This window comes from Lonchura striata, chromosome 4 (genome assembly GCF_046129695.1).
Source record: "Lonchura striata isolate bLonStr1 chromosome 4, bLonStr1.mat, whole genome shotgun sequence".
NCBI classification, from domain to species: Eukaryota; Metazoa; Chordata; class Aves; order Passeriformes; family Estrildidae; genus Lonchura; species Lonchura striata.
Window position 1 is genome coordinate 29,380,325 of NC_134606.1, and position 18,484 is coordinate 29,398,808.

The window sequence follows — 18,484 nt, forward strand, 5'->3', positions numbered from 1 at the left end:
AAAATGATCAGAAAAGAAGAATCCCTTGTGTTGGACAAACTGAATGGTAGATGGTTCTAAGCAGTTGTTTTGACACTTTTACATCAAATTCTAGGACAGAGGAGGCTCTGTCCTGGGGCAGGAAGGGGTGCTCAGTCCCCCTGTTTCTCTTGGTCCTGACTACAGCATCTGCCATAATGTAATTTGATTTTAACCATTTCTTCTTATCTTACATCTACATGGTAGATACAATTAAATAGTGTAGGGTAGAGTTTTTTTGCTAATCAGCATGTGAAAATTGAGAGTGTTCAGTAATACTAGTGTGCTTCTTAAAAAAAGACACAAACAAGCCACCACAAAGCAAACAGGTAAAGCCATTGAATGTGGAACAAATTTCTTAGAACAAAAAAGATGGCTTCCTTTTTTCAGCTTTTTAATAGCTGCCTTGTCAAAAGCTCTAGGAAAAACAGTAAAAAGTTGACAGGCTCTTTGTGACAAAATATCAGTGAAAAGTCTCAATATGACTATTAATATTCAGTATTACAAAGACTTCTTATAACCTTTATGGTCTCTTCCAGATTTTTTTGTGCTTTTATGTCTTAAGACATTTACATTAAAATGTTCTTCATGTAAGCTTCAATTTCAAAATAAAAATCCATTATATCAAATAACAAATCATAAATAATACTTAGGTTTTGTGTAAAAAGACAGTGAAGTGTTATTTCACTAGGGCAGAAACTTTTAGAAAAAAATCTGTTTTCCTCTCCAGTAGCATTTGCTTACTCTACGTTTGCATTCTTCTTAATCTAACAACATAAACATACCCAGTTTGAGAGAGTATTTACACTGCTCATTGGTTTTAATCTAATAAGCAATGGGTGCACAAATTAAAAAATACAAATAGAGAAGGTAATTGAAAGATGTGTAATGCTTCTTGATGGAGAGATGTTCCTTTTGTACTCCTAGTAGCAGAAATACATTAGAAAAAGAGGTGTGTGTTTTTTCCTAATTTGAGCAGATGTTCACAGTTCCTTGCTCACTAAAAAAAGAACTATGTGGAAGAGATGAAAGAGTTTTGAAATACTGCAGAGGTGCTGATCAAGCTTTATAGTTTCCTGTAGAGACCCATGTTCAAAGGTTCTTAGGGAGATATATGGCTATTTTGCCAACAAAAGTAAGGGTGCAATTCAGTATAATGGATTGACTTTAACCTCTCTGAACATCATTAGGTTCTGCTTTGCTTTTCATGTTGCAATGTTTTTGTGGGAGCAAGTTGGGTAGGAAAGAAGGGGGAAAGAACTCATGTGATGCTTAGGGAGAGCAGGGAAACAGCAATGAGAGCTATCTCTCTAGTTTAATACTCTGTCAGGAGAAGGATTTCTGGAGAGTGAATGGGTAAAAATAACCTATGGAAAGTAAGATGAAGCTCTTGGAAGACAGAGGTAATGAGAGGTTGTTATGTCCTAGCCCCAAGTCATCTGTCTTTTGCTCTCTGGAAGGCTTTATTTTGGCTGTCACTCCTGCACTAATGGAAGTGCTGTTATAAACAGAAATATTTAATGCTAACTGTCCACTAACTACTCTGAAAGGTTTAAGTGATGCATTTAGGGGATTAAAAGGGGATTTCTAGTGCTGGTGCTACTCACTGTATGCAGATGCACCTGCAGGTGGGAATCCAATGGAGGCATGTCCAAAAATACTGTTTGTATATAACACTCTTAGTACTAAGTAGGTGCATTTAGGAATGCCTTAGGAATAATTCAGAACATATCTCCTTTATCTTTTGAGTGATCCAAATAGTTAGCGTCTCCTGGATTCTGTGATGCTTTTTGTTAAATGAGTTGCCTTTTGTTAAATTGTCAGTGCCTTGTAAATTATTTCTTTGCCTGGTATTTTCAGTAAACTAACCCCTCAGATGGGAATTATATATATTCCTTTGAAATTGGAGCATTTAAAATGTTAGCTGTAATCCAAATTGTTATTCTGGATTGTTCTGACTGTATGAATGTTTTGCTGCAATAACATACTATTATTTAGCTGGTTGTTGGTATATTTATTAGTTTTACTCTTTCTCAGAAATGTTAGACTTCAAATCTAACCACCATTCTGGAGGTTTAAGATTTGATGCTACATGCTCAAACAGGACAATAATGAAACCTTGGTGTTTACCTTCTCTTCAATCTTCTGATGCACTATTCTTTTCCAGTAAGACCTCTGCAGTTTGGGGCCTTGTTAAGTTTGAAGGGAGCATAATAATTTATGCAAATTTGTTTTGACATGTGTACCACATACCATTGTGCAAAACAATGGTTTGAAAGAAATCTATCTTTGATTCAAGAAATTTCATCTTTGGGGAATGACATTTCACTTGATATTTCTTTTCTCACATTAAACAGTGTCTTAAGTAAGAACAGCTCAAAAATAAGTATCATGAAAGGAAAGTAGGATTATCATATAACACTTGAACCTGAATTGCTTGCAGTTTATCATGGAATTGCTTACTTTGACATGTTTAATGAAAAAGCCCACTTCACTGTGGAGAATTTTATATTTACTTTTCGATAAGAATAATTATGAACTTACAAATAATATGTTATTTTTCTTTAATTAGAACAATCTGTTCTGAGTGCTTAACCGTAGTTAATATGAATGCTTAGCTATTGCTGCATGTTTAAATGAAAATGCAGAATTTAACGTTTAGCCAAGATGTTATATTTTGTCTAAACAAAACTTGGAACAAACTGACCCAGCTCACTACCCACCCTGAGAATGGGTAACAGTAAGGTACAGTGAAAATTTCTTCACTATTTTAAGATTCTACCCTTATCTGATTAGCATGCCTTCTGCCATGAGTCCCTTAGCATCACCATCTCCCTAAAGAAGAGAACAGTTGTGGTAACTTCTCCTGTGCTTGTGGAAGCTAAAGTTGAGCCTCACCACACTTTTTTTTCCTTCTTCTTCTTCTTTTTTTTTCCCTTCTTTTTTTTTTTTCCTTTTTTTAGAATTATTAATCAATACACAAGTATCTTTGTGAATGTAGTCTTATCTTAATTGCCTGATCAGTTTGACAGCAGTATCAGTTAGGTTTTTTTAAGCTCATATGAAGAGTTCTGTCAAGGTTAGCACAAAAATAATTTTGATTAGCTTCTCAATGCAACAAATGATAGAGGAAGCAGTTTACCAATAAAATGCCCATGGGGAGCACTCCAATATTTTTTTATTTGGTGGGTGTAATATCATTATATGTTTAATAGTGCTCTGAAATTCATAATACTTATATGTTGTCTCTAATGGGAAGCTACTATGGTACTAAATGTACCCTCATCATCATAATGTGTACTAGTTGCTCATTATCATGTATAAAAATCTGCAAATGGGAGGCAGGCATCTTAAAGCCCATAAGTGAAAGTTATAAAATGAGATTTATTTTAACATTTAGATGTGTTTCAAGTGTCTTATTCCCTGTCATGTTGTCGCTGGTGTGGAATGTTTTCTATTGCAGAGTAGCATTTCTCTCATTTCATGTAAATGTAAATATTTTTAGGGATCTTCTATGAATGTTCTTACATTTGAGAATCTTATTAAGACATTTTATAGTATGAGAAGTTTTAAGTATTTAGTATGATTAATGAAGGAGGATCTGGATTAAATGAGACTGCTGTTATTCTCACAAAATTCAGTCCAGTTTCAGTTCCTGGCTTGTTACTGTCCCAGTTGACATGCAGTATGCCTAATGGTGTAACATGGATACTTACCAGCAAACTAAAAAAAAATAGCTAACTGCAGTCACATTTACATCAGATGTCCTGAGAAAAAGTTTCATACCATAAGTGAAAATATAATTTCAGTAAGCTGTTAAAAGCAGTGTTACTTGGTAAAGTTCTTTGGGCTTTTTTGTGGTGGTAGTGTTTTGATTTGGGTTACTACACTAATTTGCAAATTGAAGCTAAATCCATTCCAGTAGCTTGAGGCAGCAGAGATAGGAAGTAGAACTTGGTTTACATGCTGATATAAATGTTTCTAGAGCACATAAGTTTAATTTAAATTGGATGAAAGCAAAGAAAACTTTCATGACATTTCCTTCTTATGTGTTTGTTTTTATCAGGGTGAACAACTGTGTAGGATTCTCCAATTACAAATTTTTTCTTCTCTTCTTGGCTTACTCACTACTGTATTGCCTTTTCATTGCTGCAACAGATTTGCAGTACTTTATCAAGTTTTGGACAGTAAGTACTCTGATCTACTTACTGTCTTTTAAGTGTGTGGAATTACCGCTGTGCAAAAAGTCAAAGATTTTAAGGGGACCTACAGAAAAGGTAAAGGTGGACATTTTTACAAGGACATGTAGTAATAGCACAAGGAGAAATGGCTTTAAGCTGAAAGAGGGAAGATATTGATTAGGTATTAGGAAGAAATTCTTCACTGTGAGGGTGGTGAGGCACTGGGACAGGTTGCCTGAGAAGTTATTAATTCCCCATTCCTGGAAGTGTTCCAGGTTGAATTGGACGGGGCTTTGAGCAACCTGGTCTAGCTGGAGGTGCCCGTGTCCATGGCAGGGTGTTGGGAGCTAAATGGTTTTTAAGGTCCCTTCCAGGCCAAGGCATTCTGTGATTCCAAGGCATTGCATTGTAAGCTAGTATCTCCCAATGTCATGTACAAAAGTATAGCCTATATATACAATCATAGCCTTCATTTTTTTTCAAATTATTATTCTCTAAAAGACACTTCAAAGTTCAGATCTAAATTTCAGACTCTTGCTCTCAGTATTTATAGTATCCCAAGAAAGGGCCTATTTCTTTAACTTAGATTCTGTTACCAACCTAATTGTATGGCTGACTGTACATAGAAGGTATATAATCCATTTGTTGATATTCTTGTTGTGCGGTGTATTTGTCTGTGTGCTGAATTTGATTTGGCTGTATAGAGGATTATTAATAATCAAATTAAATAGCTATTTCCCCAATTCTAATGGCTTTTTTTTTTTTTTAATTTTCAGAATGGCCTTCCTGATACTCAAGCCAAGTTCCACATCATGTTTTTATTCTTTGCTGCAGCTATGTTTTCTGTCAGTTTGTCTTCTCTCTTTGGGTATCACTGTTGGCTTGTCAGCAAGAATAAATCTACATTAGGTAAGTAGATTTAATGCTTCTGTGTTTGACAACAAAAAATGAATAATAAATATATCTTATATGAATGGGGGTAATGGAGGAAGTGGGAAATTCTATACCAGTTCCTTGGATCTTGGCTTGAAGACTGCCAAGTTCTTCTGCTCCCTGGAAATTTTGACTCTTTCTTTCTTGTCCCAAAGGACCGAGTTTATTAATAAACTTAACGCTCTTCCTCTCACTGCTTTCCACCCACAGATTGTTAAAAGAAATTGAATAAACTAAAAAAATGTAAATAAAATCAAGATAAATGCCTAATAAATGTTAGATGGGCTGCTGTGTGCTCGCGCATGTAATGCTTGAATGCCTGTGTGTCTGATCACAAAATGTAATAAATAAAGTCCAGAAGATTTAAGTACCTGTTCTCTACTGCATGCTGGACTGTAATAATGCCAATTTGCAATATAGTCATTAAAATTTCTAAATCTCTAAATGCTTTCCTGTTGACGTAAGCTGATTTAAAGTAGGTCAGTGAATTGACCTGTTTCTTCCTGATTTTGGATTTGTTAATGGTGATTAACGATGATTTTGGTGATTAATGGAAAACTTTGAAAATAGGTATCTGTATCAATGGAAGAAAGCTTGTTTACTTCAAGATTTCCTCTAAGATTTTTGAGTTTCTTCATTATTCTAACAAATGATTGACTTTCAACAATTGTTTACTGGTATTAATTTCTACCTAGGTATAAGTAGAGCAAAGTTTTATTAAAGATACTTATTTGAATGGAAATAAATTAGTGTTCTCTTTATAAACTGATCTATGATATAATTATAATTTTAGTGCAAAAAAATTTTTCAGAGGTAATCATAATGTGTTACACTTCTAATTCAACATTTCATGTTTTCAAAACAAATGGAATCTCATACTGGCAATATAACATGTTTCCTGCATACTTAATTTACTCAAAAAAATCTGGGCGTCTCTTCCCATTTTACTTTGGGAAAATGCTCAATATGTGGAGCTTTAAAAATGCAATAATTTGGTAATGAAGCCGTGCTAGCTTTAAGTGTGACTGTGCTTAAATCATCCTGGGAGTTCTTTTCCTAGCCTAATATGGGCATCTAAAAGATGCCCTCATTTTCCCTTCCCCCTTCTTTAAAACCCATTGTAATTCATGTACACTGCATGTGGAAGGTCATTTCCAGCAGTTCTTGGCTAAGGTTTGACTGGAGAAGGACAGTCTCAGCATGGGTCTGACATGGTTTGTGAGACCTGTACTGTCAGGACATCAGGACAGAGCTTGCCTGCTATTTATAGGCAATTAAGGGAATTAAATGGCTATCAGTCACTTGGTGAAAAGTGAATGAATTTTCTGCTTCAGGCACTTTGCAACACTTGAAGCTATATTTAGCTCTCTTCTCCAGAAATTTAGGTTGGATGGCCAGGGGGAATAATCTGGGTCTATGAGTAAAGACATTTCTTTATGCAGTGGTAAAAACACACAGTATTTTCATACTCCAGTGCATGTGAAAAGCTAGTCTTACTGCTACAGTAGGTTAACTTTTTCTCCTTTGTCATTACTTTTTCTGTAATAAACCCTTTGTTTAAGTTTTTCTTTCTTGAACACTGTGCTGTAGTAGCAGACTGAAATCTTCATATAAACAAACATATCATGTCTTCTTAAAAACTGAGTTCCTCACTCTTCCTTGCCATGATGAGGGAGGAGGGTGAAAGAAACTTCCACCCTTCCTCAGCCATTGGACTTTCTCCACGTGCACAGCGCCGGTGTAGCACTGACTTTGGCTTCCAAGAGTGCACTCACTCTGTCTCAGCCATTTGGGCAGTACAGCCTTTCCTTTTGGGTGAATGGCAGTGCAACTGCCTAAGTACTGGTGGGAGAGTCCAACATGCTAGCCTGCAAAGAGGTCTAATTAATCTTTTGCTTTTTAGAGGTATTCAGAGCTCCCATATTTCGTCACAGAACAGATAAGAATGGCTTTAGCCTGGGCTTCAGCAAAAACCTAAGGCAGGTGTTTGGTGATGAGAAGAAATACTGGTTGCTGCCTGTGTTTTCAAGGTATGCTCTTCCTAATGCTTAATTTGTTTAAACTTTTGAATGATCAGGATCCAGAGCGTTTGGGGGATGTTTTTTTGTACTAAGATAAAGTAATAAATAAAAAATGGTCTTCAAAGCTGAGAGTTTTTTATACGTGTGACACTAATTCTGAAATTTTCAGTTTAGGGGATGGTTGCTCCTTTCCAACTTGCCTTGTTAATCAGGATCCTGAGCAAGCTTCCACACCTGGTGGACTTAATTCAAATTCCAAAAGGTAATCTGCTTTTGTTACCCATTTCAAATAGTTGATCTTTTTTTTTTTCCTGTGCACACATAAACAAAATTATGTATAATATCCTTAAAAGTGGTAAGCAAATTAAGAGTATCCTTTTAATAAATCTAAGTCATATTTTGATAGTTAAGCTGTAAATCAGGTAATCCTCACATGTATATTGAAATTTATGGAAATGAGGCAGAGTGGGCTTTTCTCCTGATGCTTTGTCTTGGTTCAGTGACATCCCAGGACCTGAATTTTTCACACCTGCCTAACAATCAGTATCAGCAGTATTCTTTATGCATACATATGAGATGGTTAGTCACATTGCCTGTGATACAAATCCATTGCCTTGCATGGCTTTTGGGGAATGCCTGCTTTTTCTTGTCTGGGTCAAGCTGCTTCATGTAAGGGAATCATCCCTAATGGCACTTGGGCCAAAGCACAGGAAGCTGAATAATAAATGTTGTTTCTGCTGATAATAGAACTTGTTTTATTACTTACCCTTAATGGACGTTACATCTTTTAAGTGTGAAAAGTATGCATATTCTCCTCTAAATAAATTTCATATTGCATCTTTTTTGAAACATTTGATAAGTGTAGTGAATATGTGGCTACAAAATAATAATGGAATCATACAGACAATCTTGTATTGATAAAAGAAATAGATGACATTTCAGCTTTCTGTTTACTGATGTTTTATCTTACCCCAGCATTCTGTAGCTTACATTAGGAAAGAGATTTTGGAGATGTTCTCTCCATTTATCATGTCAAGTTTGTTGTAGTGAAGAAGAATATAGGTAAGAGTGCATTTGGGGCTGAAGTACAGATATTAATATAAAATAGCTGTCAAATTAAAAATCCTTGTGCTTTTTAGATTGTGCTTGCACTTGTGGCAACTACAGTATGTAATGATAAAAAGGTAGTGATTCATCAGACAAGAAGTAAGGTGAGGTAAGGAAAATACTGTGTATGACAGACTGTTTGTAATGTGTGGTAAGATGATGAAAAATTACTTCAGTTCACTAATGTTCTTTTTATTGGTGCTACAGTGAGAACCATCTGTTTCCTGCAAAGCCTTTGCGTGATTCCCAGAGCCACCTACTTACAGATGCACCATCTTGGCCAGAAACTGCTGCAAAGGCTGACAAGGGCAAAGTTGGTAAGGAGCTGACTTATGCTGCAGTGATTTGTGTTGTATAAACTAGTTTTGGAGGATATATTGCAACAATGGTCACAGTCACATGGTTTGTATTTGTGAACCAAAATTCATGAAGCTTTTTTTTAAACACATGTAGGAAGTTCCATGTGTCAAGCTGTTGTGCCTTTCCCAGTTAAGCCTGAGCAAGGGATATCAGAACACTGATACCAGTAGGTGCTAATTATTTTTTAAGCTAGGCCTGATTTGACAACAAATTTCTTATAAAAGAGGTGACACCTATTAGGAGCTAGTGAAAAGTTATGTAATAGACATGGGTTAGGACTTGGTAATAGAGTAATGACACCAAAATTATTGTTAATTCAAGGTTGTATTATTTGCTGAAATAGACCTGAGACCTTTTCCTGTGGGAATACTATTTTTTGTCTTTTAAGGTATGAGCAATCCTGCATTAACCATGGAAAATGAAACCTAATTTCCCTTAAAAGAAACATCTGAATATGTAAGGAAAGGTATGTTAATATTCTCTGTATTTATTATTTTATTTAATGATCCCTTACCATTTGAAGAATGCACAAAAGAAAATTACTAAAACACTTCCTATTTGTTTTATTTTCTTCAATTAATTCTTTAACACATGTAGTAGTACATGAACATTTAGTTCAAACATTTAGTTTTAAACTAAACCTCCTATTTCTTGATGTCTCATGTTTGCAAATTAGTTTGATCTTTATACTCATTGGTTTTTACGTAATAGTCCAATTTTTATTATTATTATTATTATTCCCTTTATTTAGAAAGATACTGAGAATTGTGAGCATTCAAGCTGTTCAGCCAATATTTGTCATGCTAAGTTTGAAATTTTGCTGATTCTTAACACTGAATGCAAAGATCATAGCTCTGTCTGCTAAAACAGGTAAAAGTCTATCAAATTTTGAAGCAAAAAGGATTTAGTCTAATATATAAGCTATTAGTGTCTTGCTCTGAGTCAGGTACTGAGCTGCATCCTATATTGTAGTAAAAACATGCTGCCTACTGAAAACAAAAGGTCCGTATGACTTCCTGAGCATTTAATCGCCTGTTGTCAAAAACAGCTGAGATTGTCTTGATTTCTTGCATTAATATCTTGCAAAACAGACTTCTTGGAAAGCAGGTTTGAGAAGCAGCTAGTAAATGAACTCCTGTTATGTTAGGTACGTAACAGGAGTTGACATTTACCCTGGGTTGTGGAAATGAACACAATCATCATATTCACTCTAGTACTTGAATATAGCTAACTCCACCAAAACTTAAATTATTTTGTACTTAAAACTGTATAAAAAGTTCGACTCCAACCCTAAGAATTCTTGCATAGAAAGTAATCAGGGAACTGCAGTGATTGTAACTAGACTCATTAGGAATTGTATTGCACTGTCAAGGCAGATTATAAAACTAGTGGGTGTGCAGATACCAACAGATGGGCCCAATAACTTGTATCAAAAAGTTCCCAGAAGTTCAGTTTGGTTCATGTGAGAAATTTAAAAACCTCTTGGCCCTTACATTCTGGTTTTGTGTTCAGTGATGGAGACACAGTTCCAGATATAGGTACATCTGCAAACTTGATGATGATGTGAAGTGTTAGAGGTGTTGAAATTTGGGTGTCAGATGAGCAGAGTTAAAGAGATGAGTGAAGGAAACTCAGATAGTGTCTGCAATTTTCACTGCTCTGTGTATGATATTTTAATAGAATATAAACCCCTCATTTCTAACCCTTTGTTCAAAATCTGAAATGTCGCATTTCTGCGCTGTTTAGTCCATCAGGTCTTTCAACATAACAACACCTTCCAGAAAAGACTAAATTATTTACCGTCAGTTACTTTAATGTCTTATATGTCATCACTAATTAAGAGTAAAATATTGGAGACAGACTTTAAAGAAACAGATTCTTAGATTGTTATAGAAATACCATTAATTGCAACTAGTTTATCAGGTTGGAGTTCTACTTTCTGAAGTCCTGACACTTTATTTACTTAAGTAATAGCTTTTAAACTTTAATCTTTCTTTGAAGAATGTGTACGTTTTATTGGAACTTTGTCATTCAGATTACTCTGAATATCAAACATAGACTGTGACTGTTCTAAAGATGTCAAAAGTGGGTGGATTTTCCCATCAGTTTAGCTTGATAAACATCTTGTGCTCTTTTTAAATTATTTTCTTTTAGTCCAGTCTGAGAAACAGTTGAGTTTCCTTCTGATTACTTCACTCTGTGGCGTTTGGGGGCTTTGTTTGGTCTTGTTTTTTTCTTTTTGGAAGCATCCATTTTGAAACAAGGCTTTTTAAAGAGAGACTACTTTCAGAGGAGGTTATGTTCCAAAGAGTAAGTCTAAAGTCATATGAAGGGGCTCCTGGAAGTTGGTTTTGCCTCACTTGGATTCATGCACTTTCAGAAGGGCACTAAGAACTGGTAATTCTCTGGCATGAGCATAAGCACCAGATTGGTTGTACCCTTAGCTCTGAGATATTTCTATGTGGCAGTTAAAACTTTCTGGACTGGTAACAAAAGAGATAAATTACTGTCTATATATATGTCACATACAGTTGCTGGAATAAGAGCCTGTATATAAAAACTTATTTTAGCTGCTTTGCATTTAACTTCCTTACATTACTGTCAATACAGGAATTATATTTGTTCCTAGGGGTTGAATAGAATATTTTTAATAGAGCTGCTGAAGTCACCACAACAAAACCAAGTAATTTCATCTTAGATACGAAAAATACAGGCTGCACCCCCTGCCAATGTGTTAGAATTAGAATTTATGTCCCATTGAAGGATCTGTTCAATATCCTGTATCCTGTAATCCTTCATATTTCAGCAGAGGACTGATTATCGAAAGTGCCAGATGTCGTTTACACTAATGTAATAGAGAATTATTTTTTAAATATGTTGCTATCTGGAAGTACTGTAAAAATAGCTTGTATCATTTTATAAACTGGTGGCCTGCTTGCTGTGTAGTCAATACTTATCATTTTCATCCTGAAGTAGATTAATAACATACCTGTGAACAGTCTTATTCCTCTTTAGGGTAGAATGTTTATTCTGCTGTTAGTCACTTTCCCCTTCAAGTTGATGAGACTTGTTACAATAACATAATTTTTATGTATTCTTTGATTCTAATAATGTGTTTGTGATAAATATTCTGTTCCAGTTTAAGTGCAAGCTGTTGTTGGAAGGAAGATGCATTCTTCCAAGTATCAACCCTGTTGGCCAGCTGCTCCTGTCTGCTCCTCTATGGATGTGCTCAGAAAACAAACTGACAGATGATTAGCTGTCTCCATGTCACTGCTTGAAATACGAAACTAAACATACTACTTCTGAACCATATAAAGGATGTTCCAACTTAAAATTACTGGGTTTAAATGGTGAAGGATAATTGAGTACTAGAAAGAGGAAAAAAAGAAGAGTCTGCGTTTACAATTGTAAAAATTCAATGGCTGGTTTTACTTTGATATTCAGCACAAGAAAAATGTGACCTCCTTCACATCCTATCAGTTCATGTTCTTGACTTGGTTTTGAAAATTCATCTTTTAATTCAAATTGTTTAAGTAGTTGACTTTAAAATCAAATGTTTGCACTACTGGCTTTATGAATTGGGAGAACAGCCAGTGTTGATTAGGAATAGTTTAGTGGCTTGGTGGACTATTTTCTTTTGAGCCCTTGATAAGCAATTTTTGAAGGTAAGAAGACCTAAGTGAAGTATCTGACTGGTTTTGGAACATTTTTTGGAAAAAATTCTTCTAAAAGCTCTGTTTTTCCAAAGGTCTGCATTAGAGATAGTTTGAAAAGTTGTTGAGAAGGAAAAAAATCCTTTGGTTAATTGAATGCTACAGTGGGCCACTGCTCAGTGATGTGATGAAAAGCCTGTGTTCAGGTGGGTATTATATAAATGAAACCAGCCAGCTGGGGATTTTGATGGAAGCTTCACGGAATAGTCTGATGAAATAGGGTTTTATTGTCCCATTTGGAGCTCTTACCCCTTTTTGAAGCAAATGTTGGCCCTGAATTTCAATCCAAAAGGCTTTTGACCAACCTGTGTTAGTTACTGAGGGCCACTGTCTTTCAAGCTCCTAATTTCCTATTAATCCATTTCCTATTAATTTCCTATTAATTAAGAAATCTCTCAGATTTCTTTTTTCACTTTTTCTTCAAGATACTGCCTTTCCTACTGCATAACTTAATGAATACCACGTGCAGTCAAGATGACTTACTGTTACAACTTGTGATATTTGCATTTACAGGACAATGGACTTTTGATTGCAATACCAAAAAGCCAAGCTGCTGCACATAGAAGATCCCTTCAATTAAGTTAGGAGCTAGCAGCTTTCTTAGGATCAGTTTACTGACCAGAATGAAAGAGGCATTTTTGGCTTTCAAAGTCAAGGAAGTTTCAGCAACACAACTCTAATTGTCTTGTGCCTTTTGTATACACTACATTTATGGTATCAGTGTTTACATTTAAATGCAAATTTCTATTCTGAAAACAATTTTAGGAGGAACTTAGTTATGCTTTCTAGGGGGGTAGATAAAAAGACAAGTCAAAAAAGAAAGGTGAAAGCCTCTCAGACTACACTGAGTTCAGTTGAAATAGAAAAGTGCTTCTATTGGCAAACCTGAGTTACTTAGTAGGTTGGTTCACAGTGTAAAGATGCCAGATACTTGTTTAGGAAACTGGCAGCAGGACTAAGTGATATAATTCTGAAAGCAGAAGATACTATAATTAACTCTTCTACCAGCACATAACTTCAAAATTTGTTTTTCTTGGGTTTGCAACTTAAGTGATAGCTGGTGTAGCAAAATGTGGCTTTTTTTTTCTCCTCTAGTGAGGGAAAATGTATTTCTTTTACTTTTTTTCTTTTAAATGTAAAATTTTTACCAGCCTGAAAACATCTGTTTAATGCCAGAAGTGCCAGAGTGTGGATCCCTTGATGTAGAACACCTTTTCTAACTAGCATGAAGGTAGCATACAGTTTACATTATGCCTGCAGAGATCAAGTTACCAAAAGATTTTTTGCAGCTCTTTATTCAGTGTTGTTCTGTCAGCTTACCTCATATTCGTGTTTGTTTAAAGGCGAACTTGTCAAGGGATAAGGGGGAGAGGGAAAATATATTTTTTAACACTTCAGGTTCTCTATCTGTAGAGTCTTGTTTTTTATGCAGTTAGTCACAGGGTGGTTTGTCATGGAGCATGCATTTAAAAATACTGAGTAGAAAGTTGAAATTCAGCTTCAGTGTTTCTTGCACTATATTTTCATGTAAAGACAAAAGATTTCCTCCCCAGCAAAACACATCATGGAAATGGAGCTCTCTAATACAGATGTCATTCTCTCTGTGGCCAGGGCTCTGGGATCTCTCAGTAAGGCTGGGGATCAATGCAGAGAAAGGACAGGGATAAGGGATCAAGAAATGCCTGGCTTCTCCATGTCTCCAAAGTCACACTTGGGAAGCACAATGGCCCTAAATAATATGAGGCTGTCTCCCTCTCAGAAAACTGATGGATAACTGATAGGGAACAGACACTGATGAAAGGAGGAGAAAAAGAAAGGGTGGTAGTTTGGAGGTAAACACTGAGCAGATCTGAGCCAGGGGGCTGTAGCTACATCTGCTCTCTAGATGGGCATGAGCTGTGTCTCCATGAAGAGCACTGTCAGCAGGCTTTGAGGGTTCCTGGCAGTTTTCACTGTGTAGAGTATGGAGAAAATTGAGTTAATCATGCTCCAAAGTATAATTTCTGACGATATGACTATTCTTGTCTTTAAACTCTCTAATACTTTCTATAACAAAGTGAAAATTCTCTTTTTGACATACTGACCATTGTCAGTGTTAAAATGCATGCAGGAGAATTTGTGAAGAAGTCAGGGTAGCAAGGATGCAATGTTGTTTGTCTGCATACACTGATTCTCCTGTCCTTTACATCCTTGCTAGGCACTTTACTACAGGCTTTTGTGTAATTTCTGTATTTTTTTTAAGGAGTACTTTTTACCTACTGTACAGTTACTAATCTACTTTTTTGCTAAAAAGAAAATAATATCCCTGATATTTGTCTATGACTCTATTTCAAGCTTTAGTGGAAACTGGATGAGTTCTGCAGGCTCCTCAGATGGGCCTGAGTCCCAAATTACAGCAGAGTTAAATTTATTTTGTATATATGTAAACAGTCATATGAACCATAGCTCCCTACATGTGTAAAAAATGTCTTTTCTTTTTAGGTTAGAACAAATCCAAAACATCTGCACCAGAAGTAGTCCACACATACTCTGTATCAGTAGATGTACGGGTGATGGAGTACTCAAAGTCTTCACAGAGAACTATTTTTGTTAAGAAAATGGAACACAATCTTTGTGAGCAGTTAAGATAGAGCTGCTGTTATGCACTTTAATTCTTTAACTGGAGAGAAAAAACACTGTCCAGTTTAGGTTACAGACTGAAAGCTCTTTAGTAGACTGGGCAAGTAATGAATGAAACACAGAATCAGAGTGGCAAAGGTTGGAAGGGACCACCACTGGGGTTATCTGGCCCCTGCTCAAGCAGGATCATCCTAGAGCACACTGCACAGCATGAAATACAGATGGTTCTTGAGTATCTCTTGTGAGGGACACTCCAGAAAGGAAACAAGTTTGTTTCAGTGTGTGGAATGCTGTAGCTGTTTTTCATCATTATTTGGACTGAAACCTATTTTCCCTTAAAAGAAACAGCTAAATATGTAAGGAAAAGTATGTTAATATTCTGTGTATTTATTATTTTATTAAATTATTCCTTACCATTTGAAGAGTGCACAAAAGAAAATTACTGAAACACTTCCTAACTGTTTTCTTCAATTAATTTTTTAATTAACTGATAGTTCTTCCCCTGGTTTGGTTGACTGGTTTGTGAAGGGGTGGGGGAAAATATATTTCTACATAAATTTAGTGTATAACTTTGCCATATGTTAATGTATTGCTTACATAAATAAATGCTTCATGTTCAGCATGCCATGTATGTAGCAGTCATTGACACACTACTATCAGTTTTACTGAAAAGTGTACCTGAACAGCAGACCATCATCTCTACTAGGGCTTCACTAATAACATAGTTGCTGTAAATGTCCCCCCTCACCCCTTCACCAGGAGTCTTGGATTTTTATAGGTGTGTTTCCCTTCTCCAAGGTTCACTTCACAATGCACTGACACTGGAAGAGGTTGAGAAGGAACCAATTCTTTTATAATCTCTCAGGGGTGATACACTCTGTGCCTTTATGCTGTCAGAGCACAGACCTGCCCTCCTTTGACCTGCTCAAAAGGTGGAATTTTGGCCCCCAGAAAAGGGGGGGAGGTGGGGGTGTCTTAAACCCTCTACACTTTATAGAAGTGAGAAGGTACAAGAATGATGACTACTAACCAGGATTATCACCCACAGCAGCTTTGCTTCGTGAGGGTTCTCCACTCCCTACCAGGCTAGATTCTTCAGAGCTGCCTGACTTTTCCCTTTTCTAACAGTCTTTCTTAGGAAAGTGCTGGATCCACCTCCTGTGCAGAGAGGAGTGAGACTGTTGGCTCAGGGACCTCTAAAATTGCTGGAACAGTTACGTAAAGATGAAAGTAGCTTTTACCTCTACCAGTTCAGACATAATGTGCAGTATATGGCCCAAGCTCATCCTGTTTTTAAAACCCTTCCAAAAATACTGGTATTGAACCATACACAAACATTCTCATCCAAAACACGATTAAAAAAAAAAAAGAATGTGCTGCTATGCAGTGGGGATGGTGGGATGTCTCTATGGCTACTTCTCTCGCATCTATCACCTGCGTATCAGTGACTTTGTAGTAGGATGGCAAAAGCAACAGCCTTCTGGGATGAAGCTTTGAGTAAGTGACACCTGACATAACCTTGCCATGTTCCCTCAGCAGTTTTTCAATTGTTCCTTCTTTAAATTTTGTATCATCTTTCTTTCTCTCTTCTCTTTCGTAGCAGTCCACATTGAAAGTGTTAAATAAGAAATGTACAATCGCTACTTAGCTTCTTTATTATTCTCCCTCCCAAAGTTGATTGTAAATAGATAATTCCTTCATTTCTCCAAGTTGTCACTTATCACTGAAATACAGTAACTCAGTAACTCCAAAATCCATTATTTGAGGCGTTTGATCACATCCCACATCACTGTAATCTCAAGCAGATGGTCCCAATAGTTTGAGTGCAGCAGTTGGAAGATGTGCCATGAGCCATCTCCCCTCTCCCCCTCTGCATGCTCCCAGTTTAACTGATTGGCATAACTGGAACAGACCCAACACTTCCTGACAGTCATCACTTCATGAAGTCACTTTCCTTTTTTTTTTTTTAGATCTGAAAATAGATTATTTCTTAGTTCACTTCAGAAAGAGCTCCTGTTATAAAGGCAAAAATAGACAACATACACACAGCCTGAACAACAGGAAGTTGTTTCCAGTTATTTTCTCCATCACATCAAGAGATTTAACGGGCCAGTATTTCAAATAGATATAATAGTAAAAATCAGCAGCTTCATGTAAAACACTATCATAGATACTACAACTACTCCCCAGAGCATGCAGAGGGACAAGAATGAAGGAAACAGAGCTTGCCACGCTCATTTATTATATGATGGGAAGTATAGAAAGGGAATTGCCAATGCCACCTCAGCTCTGCTTCACTGTCCTACAAAAAAGAAAGCACATTTTTTATAATGCAGTTTAAAAAGTTCATCTGCTGCCAACCTTTTGCCTTCTCTCTTTACCACCTGGTACAGAGAGAAGGCAGAAGACTTCCCTTCCCCTTTCTCCAGCTATTCCTCACATCCAACACAGTTAACTGAGGCAAGTGTCTTTCTCATGTGAAAGAGCACTCTTGGGCAAGACAATTGTCCAACAGAGGCAGGAAATAGTATATCATCTGTGCTGACAAAAGAACAACACCAGCCTCTGCAGAAATCACAGTTGGCATGAATGTGCAGATTTATTCCCAACCCAAGACTGCTAAAATAATGCAGGATCCTCATTTCACTACTTGTGTGCAAGAGGGAGACAAACACCAAATAAGTACCCTCATGGAAGAGGGAAATAAAACAATCTGCCATGAAGCAGTCAAGGTTCATGGCAGATTGTTTTATTTTACTTTATTTTCACTAAACATAAGAAATACCAAGAAAATAACTTCATGGTAAGAATAGAAAAGTACACATACATAACTGATTTTACTCTATGTAAAAATTGGGATTTAGTCTTTGTGAGATTTTGTTCAAAGTCAACAATTTAAAGTAGTTAGGCAAATACCCACAATTCTACTGGAGGCTTTTAGCTTTCTCTGCCATAACTGACATGGTGGAGTAAAATAAACATCTTGAGAAGTCTGTTTTATTTGAAATTTCACTTAATTATTTTACAGGTTAATAAACTGCAATGAACCCACTCCACCCTAAATCCATTGACATGTGATTATTAAACTTCCACTGGAGTTCTAAAAACTGCTTCAGGATTGGAGTGGAGCGTTTTCTTCCAGTGCATATTGTTTAAGTGAGTTATTAGTTAATTCAAGGTTGAAAAATCACTTAGGAATTTAAAACAGAACTTCTTTATGTCCAGTTTGTTTTTACATTCCTAATCTGATATTCCTCCACCAAGGATAAATCTTCCTTATTCCAGACAACAATATTCTGCTTCCACCTTTGCATGTTTTTGAGTTGAATCAGAAGCACCTTGCTCATGAATGCAGGCTTCCTGCTATTTTTCCAGTATTTTCAGAGTATGGAGTAACCAGTCAGATAAGGTAACAGAAATTTCTTGGATGTCAGAGTTTATAGGTCATCAGCAAATTCATGTGGGAAAAAGCCTTAAATACTCTGAATGTGTTCCAGATCTCTATTCCTCTACTTCAATGATGCTTCTC

General features: G+C 36.3%; 1 protein-coding gene across 2 annotated transcripts in view; it reads left to right on the forward strand.

Annotated features, from left to right (window-relative positions):
• ZDHHC2 (zDHHC palmitoyltransferase 2) overlaps positions 1–15,577 on the forward strand; it is a 34,884-nt gene extending 19,307 nt beyond the window's left edge. The window contains exons 7-13 of one of the 2 annotated variants that reach the window (XM_021535393.3): positions 4,085–4,205; positions 4,976–5,108; positions 7,036–7,162; positions 7,323–7,415; positions 8,468–8,577; positions 9,009–9,086; positions 9,372–15,577. In XM_021535393.3, the coding sequence (XP_021391068.1) occupies positions 4,085–4,205; positions 4,976–5,108; positions 7,036–7,162; positions 7,323–7,415; positions 8,468–8,577; positions 9,009–9,049 (625 nt within the window). In that variant the 3' untranslated portion in view covers positions 9,050–9,086; positions 9,372–15,577. The remainder of the gene's footprint in view (positions 1–4,084; positions 4,206–4,975; positions 5,109–7,035; positions 7,163–7,322; positions 7,416–8,467; positions 8,578–9,008; positions 9,087–9,371) is intronic. The other variant, XM_021535314.3, reaches the window with a different exon arrangement.
• The last annotated feature ends 2,907 nt before the right edge of the window (positions 15,578–18,484 follow it).